This window comes from Hydra vulgaris, chromosome 04 (genome assembly GCF_038396675.1).
Source record: "Hydra vulgaris chromosome 04, alternate assembly HydraT2T_AEP".
In the NCBI taxonomy this organism is placed as follows: Eukaryota; Metazoa; Cnidaria; class Hydrozoa; order Anthoathecata; family Hydridae; genus Hydra; species Hydra vulgaris.
Window position 1 is genome coordinate 23,750,001 of NC_088923.1, and position 18,233 is coordinate 23,768,233.

Consider the following 18,233-nt stretch of genomic DNA (forward strand, 5'->3'; position numbering starts at 1 on the left):
AAACATTTGTTTTTTGAATAGATTCTTTATAGTTGAGCTTAGATTAAACTTAACATTTAAGTATTGATAAGTTATTGATGGCTGTTTTTTATACAATATATTTTTATTTACAAAGGTTTTGTAGTAAAATACAAGTCGATTCAGTTTAGACTTTAACACAGAGACTTCTTATACAAAACAAAATAGTCTTTCGTACAACATTTTCTGACAATTTCATGATAAGATAGAATCAAGAAGTTCTATTTTTTGCATACTTGTAAAAATACAAAATTACAATTATCAAACAATCTTGATTAAAATAAAAATAATGACTTTCAGACTACCAGCTGTATTTACTGAATGATAAAATTTTTAACTAAAGTTCCCAATTTTGTTAAGACTTTTTCAAATAACTTGAATAAAGTGCATCATAATTTTTTGATAAATTAATTTCTGAAAGTTATATTTAATAACTTGTTTAATAAATAGAAATCTAGAAATTGTTTTTTAAATTGAACTATGTTTAAGAGCAATAAATTGTCAAAAATTGCTGCAGATTTTTTAAATAGTATTACCTTTCTTGTTATTTTGATATCATTGATGTCCAAGGAGCTACACTAGAAACTTTCAATCATTTTTTTGGTAGTTTGTTATCCTGGTTCAACACCTATCAATATATATATATATATATATATATATATATATATATATATATATATATATATATATATATATATATATATATATATATATATATATATATATATATATATATATAAAACAAGCCTAAAGGATAAAAGTTTACTAGACAAGCCTAAAGTATAAAATAAGAATCAGAAAAAAAGAGATGGAATACAAACTGTAGATATATTGAGAATTTGTTCAAAACATAAGTTAATTTAAAGTCTTGGGAGCACGTTGTTATAGCATATTTAATTAAATGCAACTGTCAATTTAATTCAACAACCAAACAAGCAGAATGCAAGTGAGCTACTTGGAATAAACATATATAGGATATAGAGTTTACTATGTTTAATTATAAAAGATTACATAAAATAATATACTAGTATTTTATCTAGAAATGTTTCACACAAATATAAACTTTAAAATCAATAAAATACTTGCAAAGCACGCAATTATTGCTTGCAGCACACACTTATATTTCTAATTTTTGCAATTAATTATGCAATATTTAATTAATTAATGCAAACATACTTCAATCATATTTCATCTGATGGAAAGTCTTGATAATTTACTTTTTTTTTCTTGGTTTATAAGCACTCAATACAAACTTCATAGTTTTGAGATTAAAGAATAATATTCTGGTTTTCTAAGCTTCATTCAATTGATTATAGGCTTCTCCATGTCTGGAAAATTTTTCTGTTTCGAAAGTTTGAAAAATCTGTCTGTTTAAAAAATTTGAAATTTTTTTTTTGTCCAAAAAAAGAAGTTTAGAAATAATTAAAAAATTCATTTGAAAAAACTCTTTTGACTAAACAGATATTATCAAAGATTAATGTTCCTTATTAGAATTATTATTAGGATTGCCGTTATTAATGAAACATTCTGAGTTCTTGCAAATTAAGTTTATTTTAGCTGGAATAATGTTTAAACCATTTAGAGAGCATAACAAACATACTTAAGCACAATTTTCTCTGTGCCCCTGGGTTTAATAATTCAAAAGATGACATTTAATCAAACCTTTAACAATAATTTGATTGTTGCGTTATTGAAAGTATTTAAAGCTTTTTAATAAGTTAAAAAGGGTGCAATAATGCACAAGAACAACAAAACTTGGTTGAAAACAAGTTTTAATTTTATTATTGTATTTACTTTTTATAAAACATAGAGGTATAAATTTTTTTTAAACGCTAATTTTTATGTATATAATTTAATTATTATAAACAATATTTTCAAAGTTTTTATTTTTATAGAAAAAATTCCTGAGGTTGAAAAAGATCCAGTAGTCACTGTTGGTGTAAAAAACAAAAGAATAAGGTTCATTTGCAAGTTTCACACTTTAAAAGAAAGTAATGTGCGATATGAAGTGACATGGTTTCAAGGACCTTTAGAAAAACAAATAAAAGGTCCTGATACTTTTACAAGTGATCAAAATGAAGCATTTCTTCAAAATACTAATAAGTATGGAGAGAATGGTACATTTTGCATGGGTTATAATGTAAATCTTGTTTATGGTTTATTTAAAATCTAATTTCAATTAAATTTTTTTTTAAGTTATGATCAAATTAAAAATATGTTTTAAAAGAATTTTTATCTCTGGAATTTAAAAATAGTTGATTAAAATAAATGTCAAAGTTCTATAGTAAAAAATGTTTAATTATTTTACAAAAATCTACAATATAGCAGAAATTTAAGTATAAATCTATAATTAGCATAGTCATTATTGAAAGATCAACTGTCAATATTCATTACAATAAAGTTTTTCTCAAACTTCTTTTTCTTTTCAAATGAGTATTTGCTTTTGTTTTTAATTATTTTTTCATATTAACTAATATCTATCTAGGACGAAATATCTAGGACATTAACTTAAATATAAATATCTAAATAAATTATAAATAAATATCTAGGACATTAACTTAGAAAAACTTTATTATTATAAACTTTTATATTAATGCATTAAAATACTTTAAAATATTATTAAATTGCATTAAAATAAGTTCAAAATGCTATTTAGATAAGTGAAATGTAAAGTACTTAAAATTTTCAATAACTATATATAATTGTTTTCTATGAATTTTTTTCAAATTATTTTGCTTAGGTTTATTGCAAAGTTCAATCATATTATATTGAAAATAAGGGAATAAAAAGTCAACCAAGGAAAAGTAATGAATTTTTCGCAGGACTTCAGGTATATAGTTTTCTTTATAATTTAGTTATCTTTTTTTCTTTTAATCTTTTTTTTGAAATTATCTTATTTAATACAAATTTACTATCATTTGCATTAAAGTTACATAAAATCTTGTTTTCAAGGTCATCTGATAAAAATACCACACTTTGCTTTAATATTTAATAATTTAAGTGTTTTATCAGTTTTTAATCCATTTTTTGAGATAACAAATAAAAAAAATAAAAAAATGTGCATTAGAGTTACATTTGTGGAACATTATAAGGGTCATTAAAAACACAAGGAAGTTAACTATTCTCAATAGTTGTTATTAGATAGAGTGAGAGATCTCAAAGAGAGATTATCTTTGTTTTGGCAGGAGCCATGCGGATCCACAAATAGTAGATAAATTAACAGATATTACAGGCTTTAGACATAAGAAACAAGAGAAAAGTTAGAATAGGAGTTTTAGCATCACTGATGTCTGGAATCAGTATTATTCTTCTTACGGTAGCAACAGATGAGTGAGATGTATAGGTGTTTATAGTCAACTATCTGTTTCCTTATTCTCAACTTTAACATTGCTAAGATAGCTCTTAATTTATTAAAATTAGTCATCTTGCCCAAAAAAGTAGTTAGCGTTTAAAGATTTAGTTGAACCAAAGAGCTTATGGAGCTGATGCAACATACTAATATTTTAATAAATTGAAAATTCTATAAGTTAGCAAAGAACCAGTCAAGTGTCAAAAACAGAATCAAATTTTTTATTTTTTTTCTGTTGTTTTTCAAAAAATAAAATGTTTTGTTTTGAGCTCTATGAGAGTTAGGAAATGCAATTGATTGTGTTTGCTTGGTAGGTATTGATTTAAGTTTTAAAATTATAAAAAGTTATTTTACGTATTCTCTTAAAGTTGATGGTTTGTTAATATAGGTTACACTTACACTTACAACTGTAAAATATTTTTATGTAACTTTAGGAAACATTCAAGTTTTTGCTGTTTGTTTAGATATATTAATATACAATTTTTAAAAACCAATTAAAAGTCAAAAAAATATTTTTTTAAGGTAAATCCAGTGCTATTAGTTCTTTCAGAAAAAGATAGCCCAAGTAACATCACTGTAAAATCAACAGTACCTATTGTATGTGGAGATGGAACTGAAAATTGCAGGGTTCTTGTTGAAATGGGTCAAACAACTACTGACCACTTTATTGATTACTGTACATTGCAATTTAAACCAGGTCCAGCTGGACAGACAAAAGAAGTTGAGGTGGTTGCTAAGCGAGACTTTGTGGATGACGGGAATCAGCGTATGTTTTTGAAAATGTTTATACCAGACCACATAGACCCCATGGACTGGAATTGTCATAAACAAATTGCTGATGTTGAGGTAAAAAAAAATTTCAACAAGAAAAATAAATGTTTCTTAGAGATAAATTAAATTTTTAATGGTCTTTTTGTTACCAGTCTTCCCTGAATACAAGTAATTTAAGATCTATTATCTTAATTTATAGGGTTAAAGGATTGTAAAAAAACTGATTAAGTATTAATTTTGCCTTGATTATTTGATAAAAATGAAAAAAAGCAAAATGTTTATAATAGCAAAGTAAATTATTAAAAATATTATATTTGTTGTTTGGTATTTTGGGGAGGGAGGTGGGTATTGTAAAACACTTAGCAGGATTCCTCATCTTAAAGATAATTATTTAAGAATGTAGTAACATTAAGTATTTTAATCACTATGAATTTATTAAGCAACTTTTAAATTAAAAAAACATTTGTTGAATATAGATTCATAATGCCATCCTAGCCTTGAAATAATTACTATTTAAGGCTGGATAGTATCTTTTGTGAAAAGAAATAATTTTTGATCACTTTCTTGATATTTGTCATCACTTTCTTTAAATTTAAATCAATTAAATTAAGGAGCTGATATAGGGAGAACATGCAAGGGAGTTGTTGGTACATCAACTTGATGGTTTTGGTTAGGGCAGCAATAAGTTTTTTGTTTATTATTTATTAATTTTTTTTTTTCTTCAAAAAACTGTATAGATTTAGACAGGCAAAATAGGTTGGTAAATGTATATCCATATGTGCTATAGAATAAGTTTATAAAGTTATCTTTTTACAGATTTGCAAAACAAATTCTCAAATTGTTTTAAAAGCTTAAGTTTTTTTTATCATGTTGATTGCCTCAAAGTTATATTTAACAACAATTATTATAATCAATGTAATTATTCTTATTCATATAAACTGCCTGTTGCATACCCACCCTTATATATTATATTTATATTTACATTTTGCAATACATTGTTACTTTTTAAAACTATTGGATGGGTGAGCTACAACTTTTTCACTCCACTATAACATTACATATGTTTATCCACTATAACATTACATATGTTTATCCACTATAACATTACATATGTTTATCCACTATAACATTACATATGTTTATCCACTATAACATTACATATGTTTTCAAGTGTGCAATGTAAGTGTGAGTGCAATGCAAAACTTATGGTTTTAAAAAACTATTTTTAATATTTTTTAAGGATTTGCACACCTAAGTGTGCAGTGTACTTTAAGTTTAAGTTTTTCACACTTTAAGTTTTAAGATGCAAACTTTAATACAATGAAAAAAAAAAAATTTTCTTTTCAGTTTCTATCTTTTCAGACTTTAAATTGGTTTATGTGCTGAAGCCCTATCAGATTGCAATTTCACTGTGTCACCGTCAGTGGCATTTCATGCAAGGTTAAGTGCACAAAGTAAACTTTTTAATTCTCAGCCAAAATGTTAGGATGTTACCAGAACACTTCTCTTGTTTCTTTGTAGACCTAAGTTGATATGTTTACTAAAGCTAACAGGGATCATTTTCATATTGGTTGAAACTGAATTGGTGGTAGTAATGGTGGCAGTAGTAATGTAAACTTGAAAAATTGTCTAATAATGGGTTTGAATTAAAGTTTAAATTTATTATACAAATAGCATTAACTGTTGTTAATTGTGTTCCTAAATATATTTTATTATTTGGTTCATAGAGTGATGTAAGTGACATAGCTAACAAAAATCTCTCTTTTTTAAATCTTTAATTACCAAGATGACCAGGGATGTATAGTTCCATTGATTTTTTTGGACTATATGAACTTGGACTTCCACGTCAAAAATAATTTCCGACTCCCAACTCCAGGGTTTTTTTATTAAATAGTTTGATTTTGCTTTCTTGAGTTTTTACAAATGAGAAAATACCAGAAAAGCAATAGGGTACTATACAATTTTCTCTTATGAATAAAGCATAAAAGTTAGTTTGTCCTGTAGTAACTTAATATCACAAATTTATAAAAATAATAGAACTCTGAAGAAAAAATTTCATGTGACAACTCTTTTATAGCAAATATTTAAACCAGCAATTATTATATTTTGATTAAATTAGTAGCTGTGTTATTTTACTTTATTAAGCCCCCATTCCTTTAGTAGCAGGATTTGCATGTAACATAACATTAAATGCTTCCCAATGGAATGAAATGGCGTTAAATATTTCATGAGTGGATTTATTGGTTAACACCCATAAATAAATTTGTGAAATGCCTCTTTCATGTGCACCAAATTTTATAAATGTTTTATTCATTGACCATGGCTTTTTGTCAAATTGAAAAGTAAAAAATATGTTATTTAATGCATTAATTTATTAAATTTTAGATCTTTTAAAAACTTTTAATATCTAAAACTTGAAAACTTTTAATAACTTTAAAAACTTTAATATCTCTTGAAGATGCACTTTAAAAAACATTATTTATGCTGTAAACTGTAGTTACTATTATATTTATTAAAAAAAATAATAATTTCCTAAAGTTTTAAAGTATGCTATAAATATATTTTATAGCATATTTATAAGTTTTAAAGTATGCCATAGATATATTTTATAGCATATTTATAAGTTGCTAAATATTATAAAGTATGCTAAAAATAATATTGCAATGAAATCATGAATGTATGCAAAAAATCATGAATGTATAAAAATGTATGTATAATATCATGAATGACTGCAAAATAATCTTATTTAAAATCATATAATAAAAAAATAAAATTAAATGATTTGTACATTTATTTTATCAACATTTACTTGAAATAGAGGCAACAACAAAGCAATGGCAGGCATATTTCAGAACTTCAAGGAAGCACTCAATAGTTTTTTAAAATATGAGCAAATTATTTACTATGGTGCAAAATTTTTTAATGGATTGCTGGAAAGTGCTGCTTTTGATGGCTGTACTTTTTTGTTGCTTTTTCTTACCTTTTTCTTTTTTCTTAAATTTGTAAGAATTTCAATGTGTTTTCTCAATAAGTGTTGAATAAAGTTATATACCTTTTGTGGCACATGTGACCGCTCAACTCATTACTTTTACTTTTGTCAGGTACAATACATTAAAAATGCAAAAAATTTTATTGCTTTAAATCCATTCATGATTTTATTCAATGAAAATATCTGTAAATTGTGTCTGAACAGTGGCCATCACCTTCTAAAAGTGTTGAACGTGAGCAAACTACATATAGTAATAAAAAACAAGACAGTTATAGATGCAAGTTATTGTTAGTATTGGCTTTTGTATAACAACTCATGAAAGTATTGTTATGGAAATCATTATCACTAGTTGAGATCGGACCTGTAAAAATACGGGTCTTTGTAAGTCTATTCCAAACCAAACTTTTCTTTACTTTTTCCTTATATTTCCTAGCTTTCCGAATCTGTAAAATACAGGTCTTAACCAAGCCTACCATTTCTATACATATCTATTCCAGACTGATTATTTCTATACCTATTCCTTATTTACTTCAATATTTCTAGTAAAATAATTTATTCTGAAAAAAACTTTAAGAGCAAAAATCTTAACATGCACACCTATTTTGGATATGTAGAGCTTATAAAAGACCTATAATTAGATTTGTTTTTCTGCTAAATGCATTTCATTTATAGTTCAGTGGTTAAGTGCGCTGTCATCAGTGTTGTTTTGGGGGATTTAAAACCTCCCCTTAGCGTAATAAATTTTGAAATTTCTTCAATCTTGCTTATATATTTATACCAAAAAAGTAATAATATAGCAAAAAAGATTCTTTAATTTAAAATAAAATTTTAAAGTTTTCTCATTTTATAGATTTTGTGCTTTGATGTCAGTTTGTGGCAAAATAAACTTTTATGCTTAAAGTTTCCTTTTGCATTTATCTTGCATTTTTTGATTAAATTCAATTATGTTGCATACAATTGTATAAAAAGATATAAAACTAGTACAGATATATCATTTCACGGATAAGAATTTGTATAAGCCACATCTATTATTTTTAATGATCTGAGAAGCAGATGGCGTAAAAAACAAACAAGAGAGGGGCAAATCTAAAATTGAAGTTTCAAATTTTCCATTTGGATGACTCAATATGGTTTGTATTTTTTCAATCTTGTCAATTTTTTTAAATATAATACATACAAAAAATCAACACAAAACATTTGATTAAAAAAGCTTGATTAAAAAAAATTTGTAATTATTAGAAAAGTTTACTTATATTACATACGATCCTGAATGAAATGTTATATAAGTGGATTTTTTGCATTTTATAAACAATATATATAAACAAATAACATAATTGTTTATATTTATTGTTTATATAGGGATGGTTAACCCATTTTTTGGTTTAGTACCTTTTGATAAGAGCTTTTAAATTTTGTGTCCAATTCATTTCAATATATTTGTTATATCATTCATATAATTATAGTAAAATGCAGACAAAACTTTCAATTGTCAAAAGAAAGTTTTAAAGTTTTTTTGTAACTACAGTTTTTTTTTTGCCCCCACAGCAGCACCTTCTAGAGTAGCAAGACTGTATTATTAAATTTCTCTATTAAGTTTCAGACAATTTTTTTCAGACCATCTCAGCTTATTAGGACTAATTACCTGAGCATATTAATAATATAAGTGTCTCAATCATGACACATAAGCAACAAATTTTTTATTCCAGTGTTTTGATGTTTTTAGAATTTTTAGCTTTTTTAAAAGCCTTTCTGTTAGTTTTTTTCGTTATATCATTAGTTTTTTTTTGTTATATCGTTAGTTTTTTTCGTTATATCGTTAGTTTTTTTTGTTATATTGTTAGTTTTTTTCGTTATATCGTTAGTTTTTTTCGTTATATCGTTACATATGTTTGTATAATCTCTATAAAACTTTAAAAAATTTTAAAATTTCTTACTTTTAAATTTGAAGTATTTTAAAATACTTCAAAAGTAAAATAATCGAAAAAATTCACAAAAATTTAAAAAAAAAGTTGCAAGTGGTAGGACTCCACTGCTTTTTTGTTCAGAAGCTCTGCGCTCTATCCACTCGGCCACGCTGGCACATTGATAAACATAAATTTTTAAAACTATGTAATAATTTCTTTAATGGAAATAAATGCTATAGATCAAAATCAGGCAGATGTTGCCACATTGCAGTTTTTAAGTGAAAGTCAAACTGTAAAACTTGATACATGTTTTGATATGTTTTAATATTCCATAGTTTCAAGTTGACATAAGTAAGATATTTGCATAACTTTTGTTCACGTTTTCTTTTAATAAAAGTACTGCGACTCTCGCCACTACCTCGGCTGCAATTGCCGCCAAGGATTTCGTGTCAAACACTATTAAAGGGGCACTACTACTACTAACACTATTAAGTTTGGCAATTATATATAGAGATGACTAGTTATAAATAATGTGTCACCCATTGTTATTTTAAATATATGAAACTAAATCAATAACAAATTTTCATTTTAACAACCTGTTCAATGCAAATTGAGAAGATGTTACTTTTGCCAAACGCGTTTACATTATCATATGTTAATGACACTGTGATAGACTAAATTCTTCTTTAAAAAAATTGTTGCGCAAGCAGTTTTTGTTTGTTTGTTGAAGTATTTTTATAAAGTTTTTTATGGGTTTTTTTGTGAACTGGTTACTTATGGTTAAAGCGTACCACTTGTCTAGCTTATTAGTTTAACTTTATAACACAGTCTTAAAAACAGATTTTATTTTTGTCAACTTGTTTTGTTCAAGTCAAGACTTTTGTCATGCAATCTGAATTTTATACCCTATAGTTAATTTTTTAGTTTAGAAACAGTTTCATGTATCTAAACTGTTACTGTGATTTTTCATTAGCATTTTTCAAAAAAAAAAAATTTTACATTTTGTTAGCAGAATAGACCGAAAACCAATGACATAAGATATAATTCGCCATATTAATATACTTCTCGTTCAGAAAACATTGAACAATTTGTGTTACCATAAATTAAAGAAATAGTTTATGTCGGTTTTAATTATTTTTCAAAAGCAATGAAACTAGCAAAGTTCAAATATTTTGTAAAAAGAGTTTTCCAACAGCAGATAAACGTTTTCTTGCATAAAACTTAATTCTAAAAACTGTGACACATCAAAACCTGGCTAAACTTTGCTGTGATAACATACAAAAATCTTAAAAGATGAAAGATGCAAAAATGCACGCCTAATCCCATTTTATATAATGATAAAATTTAGAATTCTTTCAAAAAACATCTCACTGCTATCTTATCAAGAGTTAGCATGACATCATGAAAGAAAGTTTAGGAAACGAGTTTAAATCCGCAACCATGTTATTACTTAAAATTATTTTATTAGACTTTTTAAAGATTAGTTTATTATATTAGCAAGTAAATATATTATAGTGACATTTCACTTGTTACTTTTTCTAAGAAATAAATAAGGCATTAAAAAAGGTTTTTTCCTGCAGGTTAAGGACTCCCAACTCTGACTTCGCATCCCTGTAGATGACAGCTGTTTTTTTTTAACTTTTACATTGTAGTTACAATTTGCTCTGATTTTTTTAATGGAAACTTGTTTTGAACTATTTATGATATATAGTTTTAAATTTTTTGCCCATTAATATAGTTTACATTTGTCATAGATCTGTTTTACTATACATATAATAACTCTACCAGTCTAATATACACTTACATATAATATCTCTACCAATCTACTATACACTTACATATAATAACTCTAGTTACTAAATGAATAGAATTTTTTTTTTTAAGTTATAAAACTTTATATAGTTTTTTTTTAGATTAACAATTTAAATTAATTTGGTTTGCAATTACCAGAGTTAAAGTTAAAGACAATCACATCAAAAATGTTTAGTTGTTATACCATTATTGTTAAAGGTTACATAATGGTAAAAAAAGGATTTTAATTAATAATTAAATTTTTACATATAATTTAAAGTAACTTGAAAGATAATAATAAAAGATTATAATTTAAGAAAGTTTGAAAAGAAAAATTAATTGAAAGGCTCCTTGAAGCAGGAAAAAATCTAATATATAGAAATCAATTTTCCCAAAATACAAATAGTAACAGCTAATTTAAATACATTTTTAAATTTAAAATATTGTAGTTAAAAGTGAAAGTTGTATATTTTCAGATAAAAACAATTGATGTTAAAACAGCACGATGTACATCTTCTGGTGATCCTCACTTCACAACATTTGATCAGTTTTACTACAGTCATTATTATGTTGGAGATTATGTTTTAGTTCAAAGTACAGCACGAAATTTTAAGGTAAAATTTTTATTTTAATTACAACATATAGTATATAAGTATGAAAATTTTTACCATTTTCCTTTTTTTAACTAAATTTAATTTAAAGCTGAGACACAAAATTTTATCAAGATTATTAAGTTTTGTTTACAGTACAAGTTTTAGACTTGTATAATAAATTTAAGTGACTTTTTTAATATGACTAAAAATTCAAATGTTACATCATACAAAACTACATATTTTTAAGTTCCTTTAAATTTTTGAAAGTTTAGGATGATCTTTCACATTTCGCAGAAGATACTCCTTCTGTATCTCATCAGTAGTAATATAATAATAGCAGACCAAGTTCCTGAGTAAGCTATAATTACTGATTAAGCTTTAATACTGATATAAAATTGACTGAAACTCAAATAAGTTACTCTATAAGTGTGTAAAACCTCTATTAAAATGTATACATAGCAAAACCAAATGGTGTCAAAGAATATTTATTGCAAGTTTGTTTTGGAGTTCAGTTATAATGAATAAGAAAATGTTCGATAACAATAAAATGCATTTTTTGATATGTCAAAAACTGACTAGAACTATTTTTGTTCTGTTGTATTAAAGCAAATATATGTTGAGTACTGAAGTTATTCTCTGAAGGATGTTTCTTAAATCTAACTGTAAGGGAAATAACTGTTTTTGCAGCTGATTAACAATTTTTTTTTTTTTGATACCTTATTCAAGCTTGAAGTCTTGTTTTGTTAACCTAAGATTTTTAGATTTTAATTCTAGTTTTATTAACTTAAAAATATTTATAAGTTTACTTATATTTTAAACTAACATTTTTGTTGAATATGTATCAATAACTATCCTTCTATTCATCTGTTTCAAAAGAAAAGATAAAGTATATTTTAATATATTTTATATGAAAACAAAGATTCAATTAAGACAAATATTCTTAATTGAATCAATATTTGAAAGTGAGAAACTTTCAGAATACATTTCATTAACATAAGTAAATTGCATTTTTAAATTGTAAATTGGTTTTTCTTATTTGAATAACAAAAGTTTATTACTTTTTAAATATTTTTTAACTTGTTTAAATTTTATAATTAAAACAAATAGTCATTCAGTATGGCCTCTCTTTATTAGAGAGCCTCTCTTTATTGGAGAGCCTCTCTTTAATGGAGAGCCTCACTTTATTGGAGAGCCTTTGTTTAATGGAGAGCCTCACTTTATTGGAGAGCCTCTCTTTAATGGAGAGCCTCACTTTATTGGAGAGCCTCACTTTATTGGAGAGCCTCTCTTTAATGGAGAGCCTCACTTTATTGGAGAGCCTCTCTTTAATGGAGAGCCTCTCTTTAATGGAGAGCCTCTCTTTAATGGAGAGCCTCTCTTTAATGGAAAGCCTCTTTTTAATGGAGAGCCTCTCTTTAATGGAGAGCCTATTTTAGTCAATAATTAATTGCCAGTGAATATAATAGGAGTGCTCCATCTTGCTTAAAATAAATTTATTATGCATTATATTTTTGCTTAGCTATTAGCCAAAATTTTGTCTGTAGCATTCATATATAATTTTGTAAATGACCTTTTCTAGTTTACCTTCAAAAACAATGATCTAAAAATTCAATTCAATAATATAGTGCACAAACTGTTAATTTTTCAATGATATTTTTATGTTCATTTTTTCTTTTGAATTTGTTTACTTTGAAATTGTTATTACTAATCTTAATTAGTGTCATTAATTTCATTTCATTAATTTGTTATATTTTGTGTATGTTAATTATCATAGGTGCATGCTCGAACTTTCGCTTGCAGCCAATCAGTTTCTTGTAACTGTGGTGTAGCAGCACAAGAAGGTGATGATGTGATTGTGATTGATATGTGTCGAGACAATGTACCTAGAGCTCGTTTTGCCAGCACTGTAGAACCTCAATTAGGAACATCATTAACAAGGGATAATAATGGAAAAACATTCTTGGTAATAAAGTTTTTCTTTATCAATATAATGCCAATTAAATTGACTTGCTGATACAAAAAATAAAAGGTTTCTAAATAAAATTTTATATTTTTGTAATTTTAAACTTAATTTGTCAATAAAAAAGTCTTTAAACTTTTGAGTATATTTAATTTTTTTATTATTTAAATAAAAATAAAATAAAACAATTTAAATTACTTGGTTTATTTTTTTATTGAACTAAATAAAAATAGAAAATTAGTATTAGTAAGAATTAATGTAAGAATAGTTTTAAAATTATTTTAGTGATTTTTAAATTCTCCATTAATTTATTTAAATATATATATATATATATATATATATATATATATATATATATATATATATATATATATATATATATATATATATATATATATATATATATATATATATATATATATATATATAATTGCTTTTTTTAAATTGGTTCTGCTTTCTGCATTTTGAACTTTTATTTAATTTTTCCTTTATTTAATTTTTCTAAATTTTCTAAAAAAGAACAAAAATAGTTAATAGTATCACAGAAATTTCAAAGTAGTAATAACCATTTTATGGAAATAGCATCAGTATTACTTTAAATAACATCCATACCCCTATTTTCCTTCTAAAAAATAAAATAATAAAACTGCTAAAAGAAAAGCTAAAACAAACAAAATATAAACGATTTAAAAAATTAAAATCCTTTCTACTTAAAATCCTTTCTACTTTTTCTAATAAAAATGTATATACAACTATTTTATATACTTACTTCAATTATAATATGATCTTAATGATGGTTATTTATCTTAGTATGATTCTTTATGTAATATATCTAAACTAATAATTAAATTTCATAAGGAAAAAAGTTTCAACTCGCTTAAGAGATCTTTCTCCAATAACCACTTGCATTTTGAGAACGCGTTCTTAAAGCATAACTAATAATTTATTAAACATTAAATGTTAAACATTAAATGTTAAATGTTTCTGTAGTATTAATATTAAGATTACTTGCTAAAGCTCAGGAATTTAAAATAAATGTTTCTACCTAGATTTAAAAAAATCTTTTATTTTGAAGAGTTATCCTAATTTGAATAGACTTTAAATTTTGAAATATTTGCATATTAGTTATCACTTTTTATATTAGTATATTATTCTGAAACTAATTGTTGAGTTGTTAACTACACAAATAGAGTTATAATATAATTTTATTTCGACCAATGGTGTCTCATACATTTAATAAATTAATTTTGAAAAAAACTTAACATTGTTTTCTTTTTTTTTTTTTGATTTTTTTTTTACTTTTTTTTTTTTTTTTTTTGATTTTCAAAATAAAAACGTTTTTAATGAATGGTTATAAGAAAATTTATTGTTTAATATGAATGAATGAGTTGTACTTAGAAATTAAATGAATAAAAAAATTTCAGTTAACTGTGCTTTAGTTCTATTCTGATATCATTTTTAAAAAATATTTTAAGATATCATTTCCATCTGGTGCTTATATAAAATTTACAACTCAATACTGGAGAAACCACTTCGCAAACATTGAAATTCAATTACCACCTGATGACTTTAAAAAAACTCAAGGTTTATGTGGAACTTTTGACAATGACCAATACAATGATATGATGGCAAAAGATGGAAAAATATATTCAATAGGAAAAGGATGGTTTGCCAAACAAGAGTTTTCTGAAAGTTGGAGGTAATTCTTGCACTTTTAAATTGTTTATAATTTTTGTTATGTTATTTTTCTTTAAGCTTTTTATATACATTGCTTATATGTTTGTGTAATTTCATTTGTTTAAGCTTTTAGGTTTTTTTATCTTAAAGACTTGATGTCTCTTTTAATGATTTTAATTTTTCTGTTTTAGACTTGATGCTTCTGGAGAGAATTTGTTTTACTACAGAGGAGGGCCAAAAAAATGTGCAGCAACAAGAGCTAAAACATATTGTGTTTGTAGTGAGTATTGTTGTGGGTCTCAAAGAAAAGTCAATTGTGATTTTGAAGGTTATGTTGATCGTCCCAAATACATAAATGGAAATATTGGCTGGAAAACGCTGGAATTTCCTGGTATTTTAGTTGTTTTAGTTGATTTATTTGGTTTTTATTTTTACATGCATTTACGTTATTTTTAAAGTTTTTATATTAAAATGCATAATATTTAATGATACTACTATATTATTAGTTTAACTGTTTGAAGTTTTATTTAGGAGCAAAACACTGCGGGCGACGTAAGCGCAGATCTTTAGATGACAACGTAATTGTACTACCTGATGATGGTAATACAGAAATTTATGATTACAACCCTGTTCAAGTTTCTGGTAATATTACAAGTTTTCCAACTGCATCTGGTATAACAGAAAGTCAAGCAAAAGAAGTTTGCAAAAACAGAATTAGAAATTCAATGGCTGGTAAAGCTTGTCTTGATGTCATTGGACCTTCATTTTTAACAGATAGTTATGAGCAACAATGTGTGGTTGATATTCAGGTAAGCTTTTTTGGTATTGCTTATAATGTAATGTGCAATATTTTATATCTTCTTGTTTTTAAAACATTTTTTATTTAGGCTTTAATTTTTCACAAGTTTTTAGTTAATAAAAATATTACATAACTCTTTTGTAGTTTTTGAAAATTTTACTAATAAAGGTTTTAATAATATTGTTAAACATGTTTACTATTATTATTATTATTAACTATTTCATATGTTTACTATTATTATTATTATTATTATTATTATTATTATTATTATTATTATTATTATTTATATTATTATTATTAACTATTTCATATGTTATGCAATAACATCTGAAAAAAATCTACAAATATTTTATGTTTTTGCAAATTGTTTTAATAAAGTTAATAATAAAATTGTCACATATGTTTGCATATGTTTAATGTTTTATACATTTCATGTTTAAACCTTTTTACTAAAACTTTTTCTAATGTGTGAAAATGAGGGAGTAGTTAACTTTATATAAAATATTCTATGCAATATGTTGCACATGGAAGGTTTCCCTGTTAGTCCTTTTGTGATTTATTGTTAAAAATATATACTAGACAAATAGGTAGTCCTTTAAATTTCAAAATATTTTTGATGAAATTTGAAATCTAATCTTTCCTCAATTGTCTTTCCTCAAGCAGAGAATAGTGGATCTGTTTTTAAATGATGTTTTTGTGCTCCTATCTTTTTTTTTTTTTTAATAACCTTGTTGTCCAGCAAGACTGAAAAAAAACCACTATTTAAAGTTATCAGAAAGCAAAGAATTAAACAAAAAGAAAGAAGAGAATTAAAGAAACAGAAAGAATATAAGCATAAAACATAATATAAGCATATAAAGAATATAAGCAAAGAATTTAAGCATAGAAGTTATAAGAGTCTGGAAAACATAAAGATGGTAAAAAATTCCAAAGAAAACATAACATATAAGCAATGATAGATTCTTTGAGCAGTGAATATGGTAGAGTATGAAGAAAAAAGAAATGTAACCTTACAATGATGGCAGTGAATGATAGGATTGAGAATTCCATCATTGTCAGTCAGCAGCCAATATGACAACAGTATTTCATGCAAGAACACTCAAGAGATTTGTAGAGGTAAAGAATACTAACTTTAAAATAAATTGGATGGACCTTGTGGTACCACTGAAGTTACTAGAAATAAAGAGTGTTGTTCATCAAGAACAATTTTTATACTATAGAACGAATTCAATAACTTGATTCACAAAATTTTCCAGTCACACTTATAAATGTGATAAGTGCTGGTTTTCACTTAAAAGTGAAGGCCAGTGTGTCAGACTTTATTAAAAGCTTTTCTTATCTCAAGACCTTTTGTTATTTCAAGAAAGAAGACTCATGGCATTCATCTAATGCATGATAGAACTTTTCTGTTGCAGAATGAGAAAATCTAAATCTTTATTGATTGTCAGATAGAAGACATCAGGTTAAACCACAAATGCCATTTTTCAGCAGGCATACAAAATTTAGTTAATATCTAGTTTAGAAAGCAAAGAGACCTGGAAAATTCTTTTGTAGGAATATTACAAGAAGTTTGTTTGGACCACTGCTGTAGAGGACTTTCAATGAGAAATAACTTAAGCAATTGAAGCAGGAGTTATTTGGTTGTCTATATTAATTACATAGAGTTAACGTCTTTTTTTTTTTTTAATTTCATGGAGAGTGTAGTGCTTTTGATTCAAAAGATGAATTAAAGGTAAAGCTCTTTGTAAATAGCCTTATCTTTGGGAGAGATAATAAGATTAGATCTATTTATGTGAGATGTTGATTTGCTTTTGATAATGAGATAAGATTTTCTATAGTCTCTAATAGAGACTCTCTATAATCTAACTTTTGAGATAAAATACAACATTTCTTACAAGTACAAATACAAGTAATCTAAGAAATAATGAACTTTTGTCTGAGACAAAAACCTTTTTGCATTAAATTCTTGCAATAATAAAAAGGTTTTTGTTCTCCAAAAAATAAAAGAAATGATTACAATTAGAAATATATGTACATTGAAATAAAGCTTCTAAATTAGGAGATTTTATGTTAAATCACTGACTCAAAATTCTTTATTTAGTGATTTTGTTTTAATATTTCCATCAATAATTGTTTTTGGCTTGTTTTAGCTCGTTTTAGCTCAACACTTTTTAAAAATTTTTCTTGCTCAATCTCAATTCTCAATATTTTCTTTTACCGTTTTTTTTAATTGGTTTTGATATTTTCTGTTTCATCTTATTCAAATGTTTAAGAAATCATAATGAATAATTTTTAGTTATAGTTTTTTTAATTACAATATATTTTTTATATTTATATAATTATAATATATTTTATATATTTATATAATTATAATATATTTTA

At 25.0% G+C, this 18,233-nt stretch overlaps 1 protein-coding gene across 1 annotated transcript in view; it reads left to right on the forward strand.

Moving 5' to 3' along the window:
- Positions 1 to 18,233, forward strand: part of LOC100201245 (fibrillin-2) — a 92,051-nt gene that overhangs the window by 55,485 nt on the left and 18,333 nt on the right. The window contains exons 57-64 of the mRNA XM_065795015.1: positions 1,914 to 2,158; positions 2,759 to 2,848; positions 3,890 to 4,213; positions 11,299 to 11,436; positions 13,190 to 13,378; positions 14,851 to 15,074; positions 15,244 to 15,443; positions 15,584 to 15,861. Of these exons, the coding sequence (XP_065651087.1) occupies positions 1,914 to 2,158; positions 2,759 to 2,848; positions 3,890 to 4,213; positions 11,299 to 11,436; positions 13,190 to 13,378; positions 14,851 to 15,074; positions 15,244 to 15,443; positions 15,584 to 15,861 (1,688 nt within the window). The remainder of the gene's footprint in view (positions 1 to 1,913; positions 2,159 to 2,758; positions 2,849 to 3,889; positions 4,214 to 11,298; positions 11,437 to 13,189; positions 13,379 to 14,850; positions 15,075 to 15,243; positions 15,444 to 15,583; positions 15,862 to 18,233) is intronic.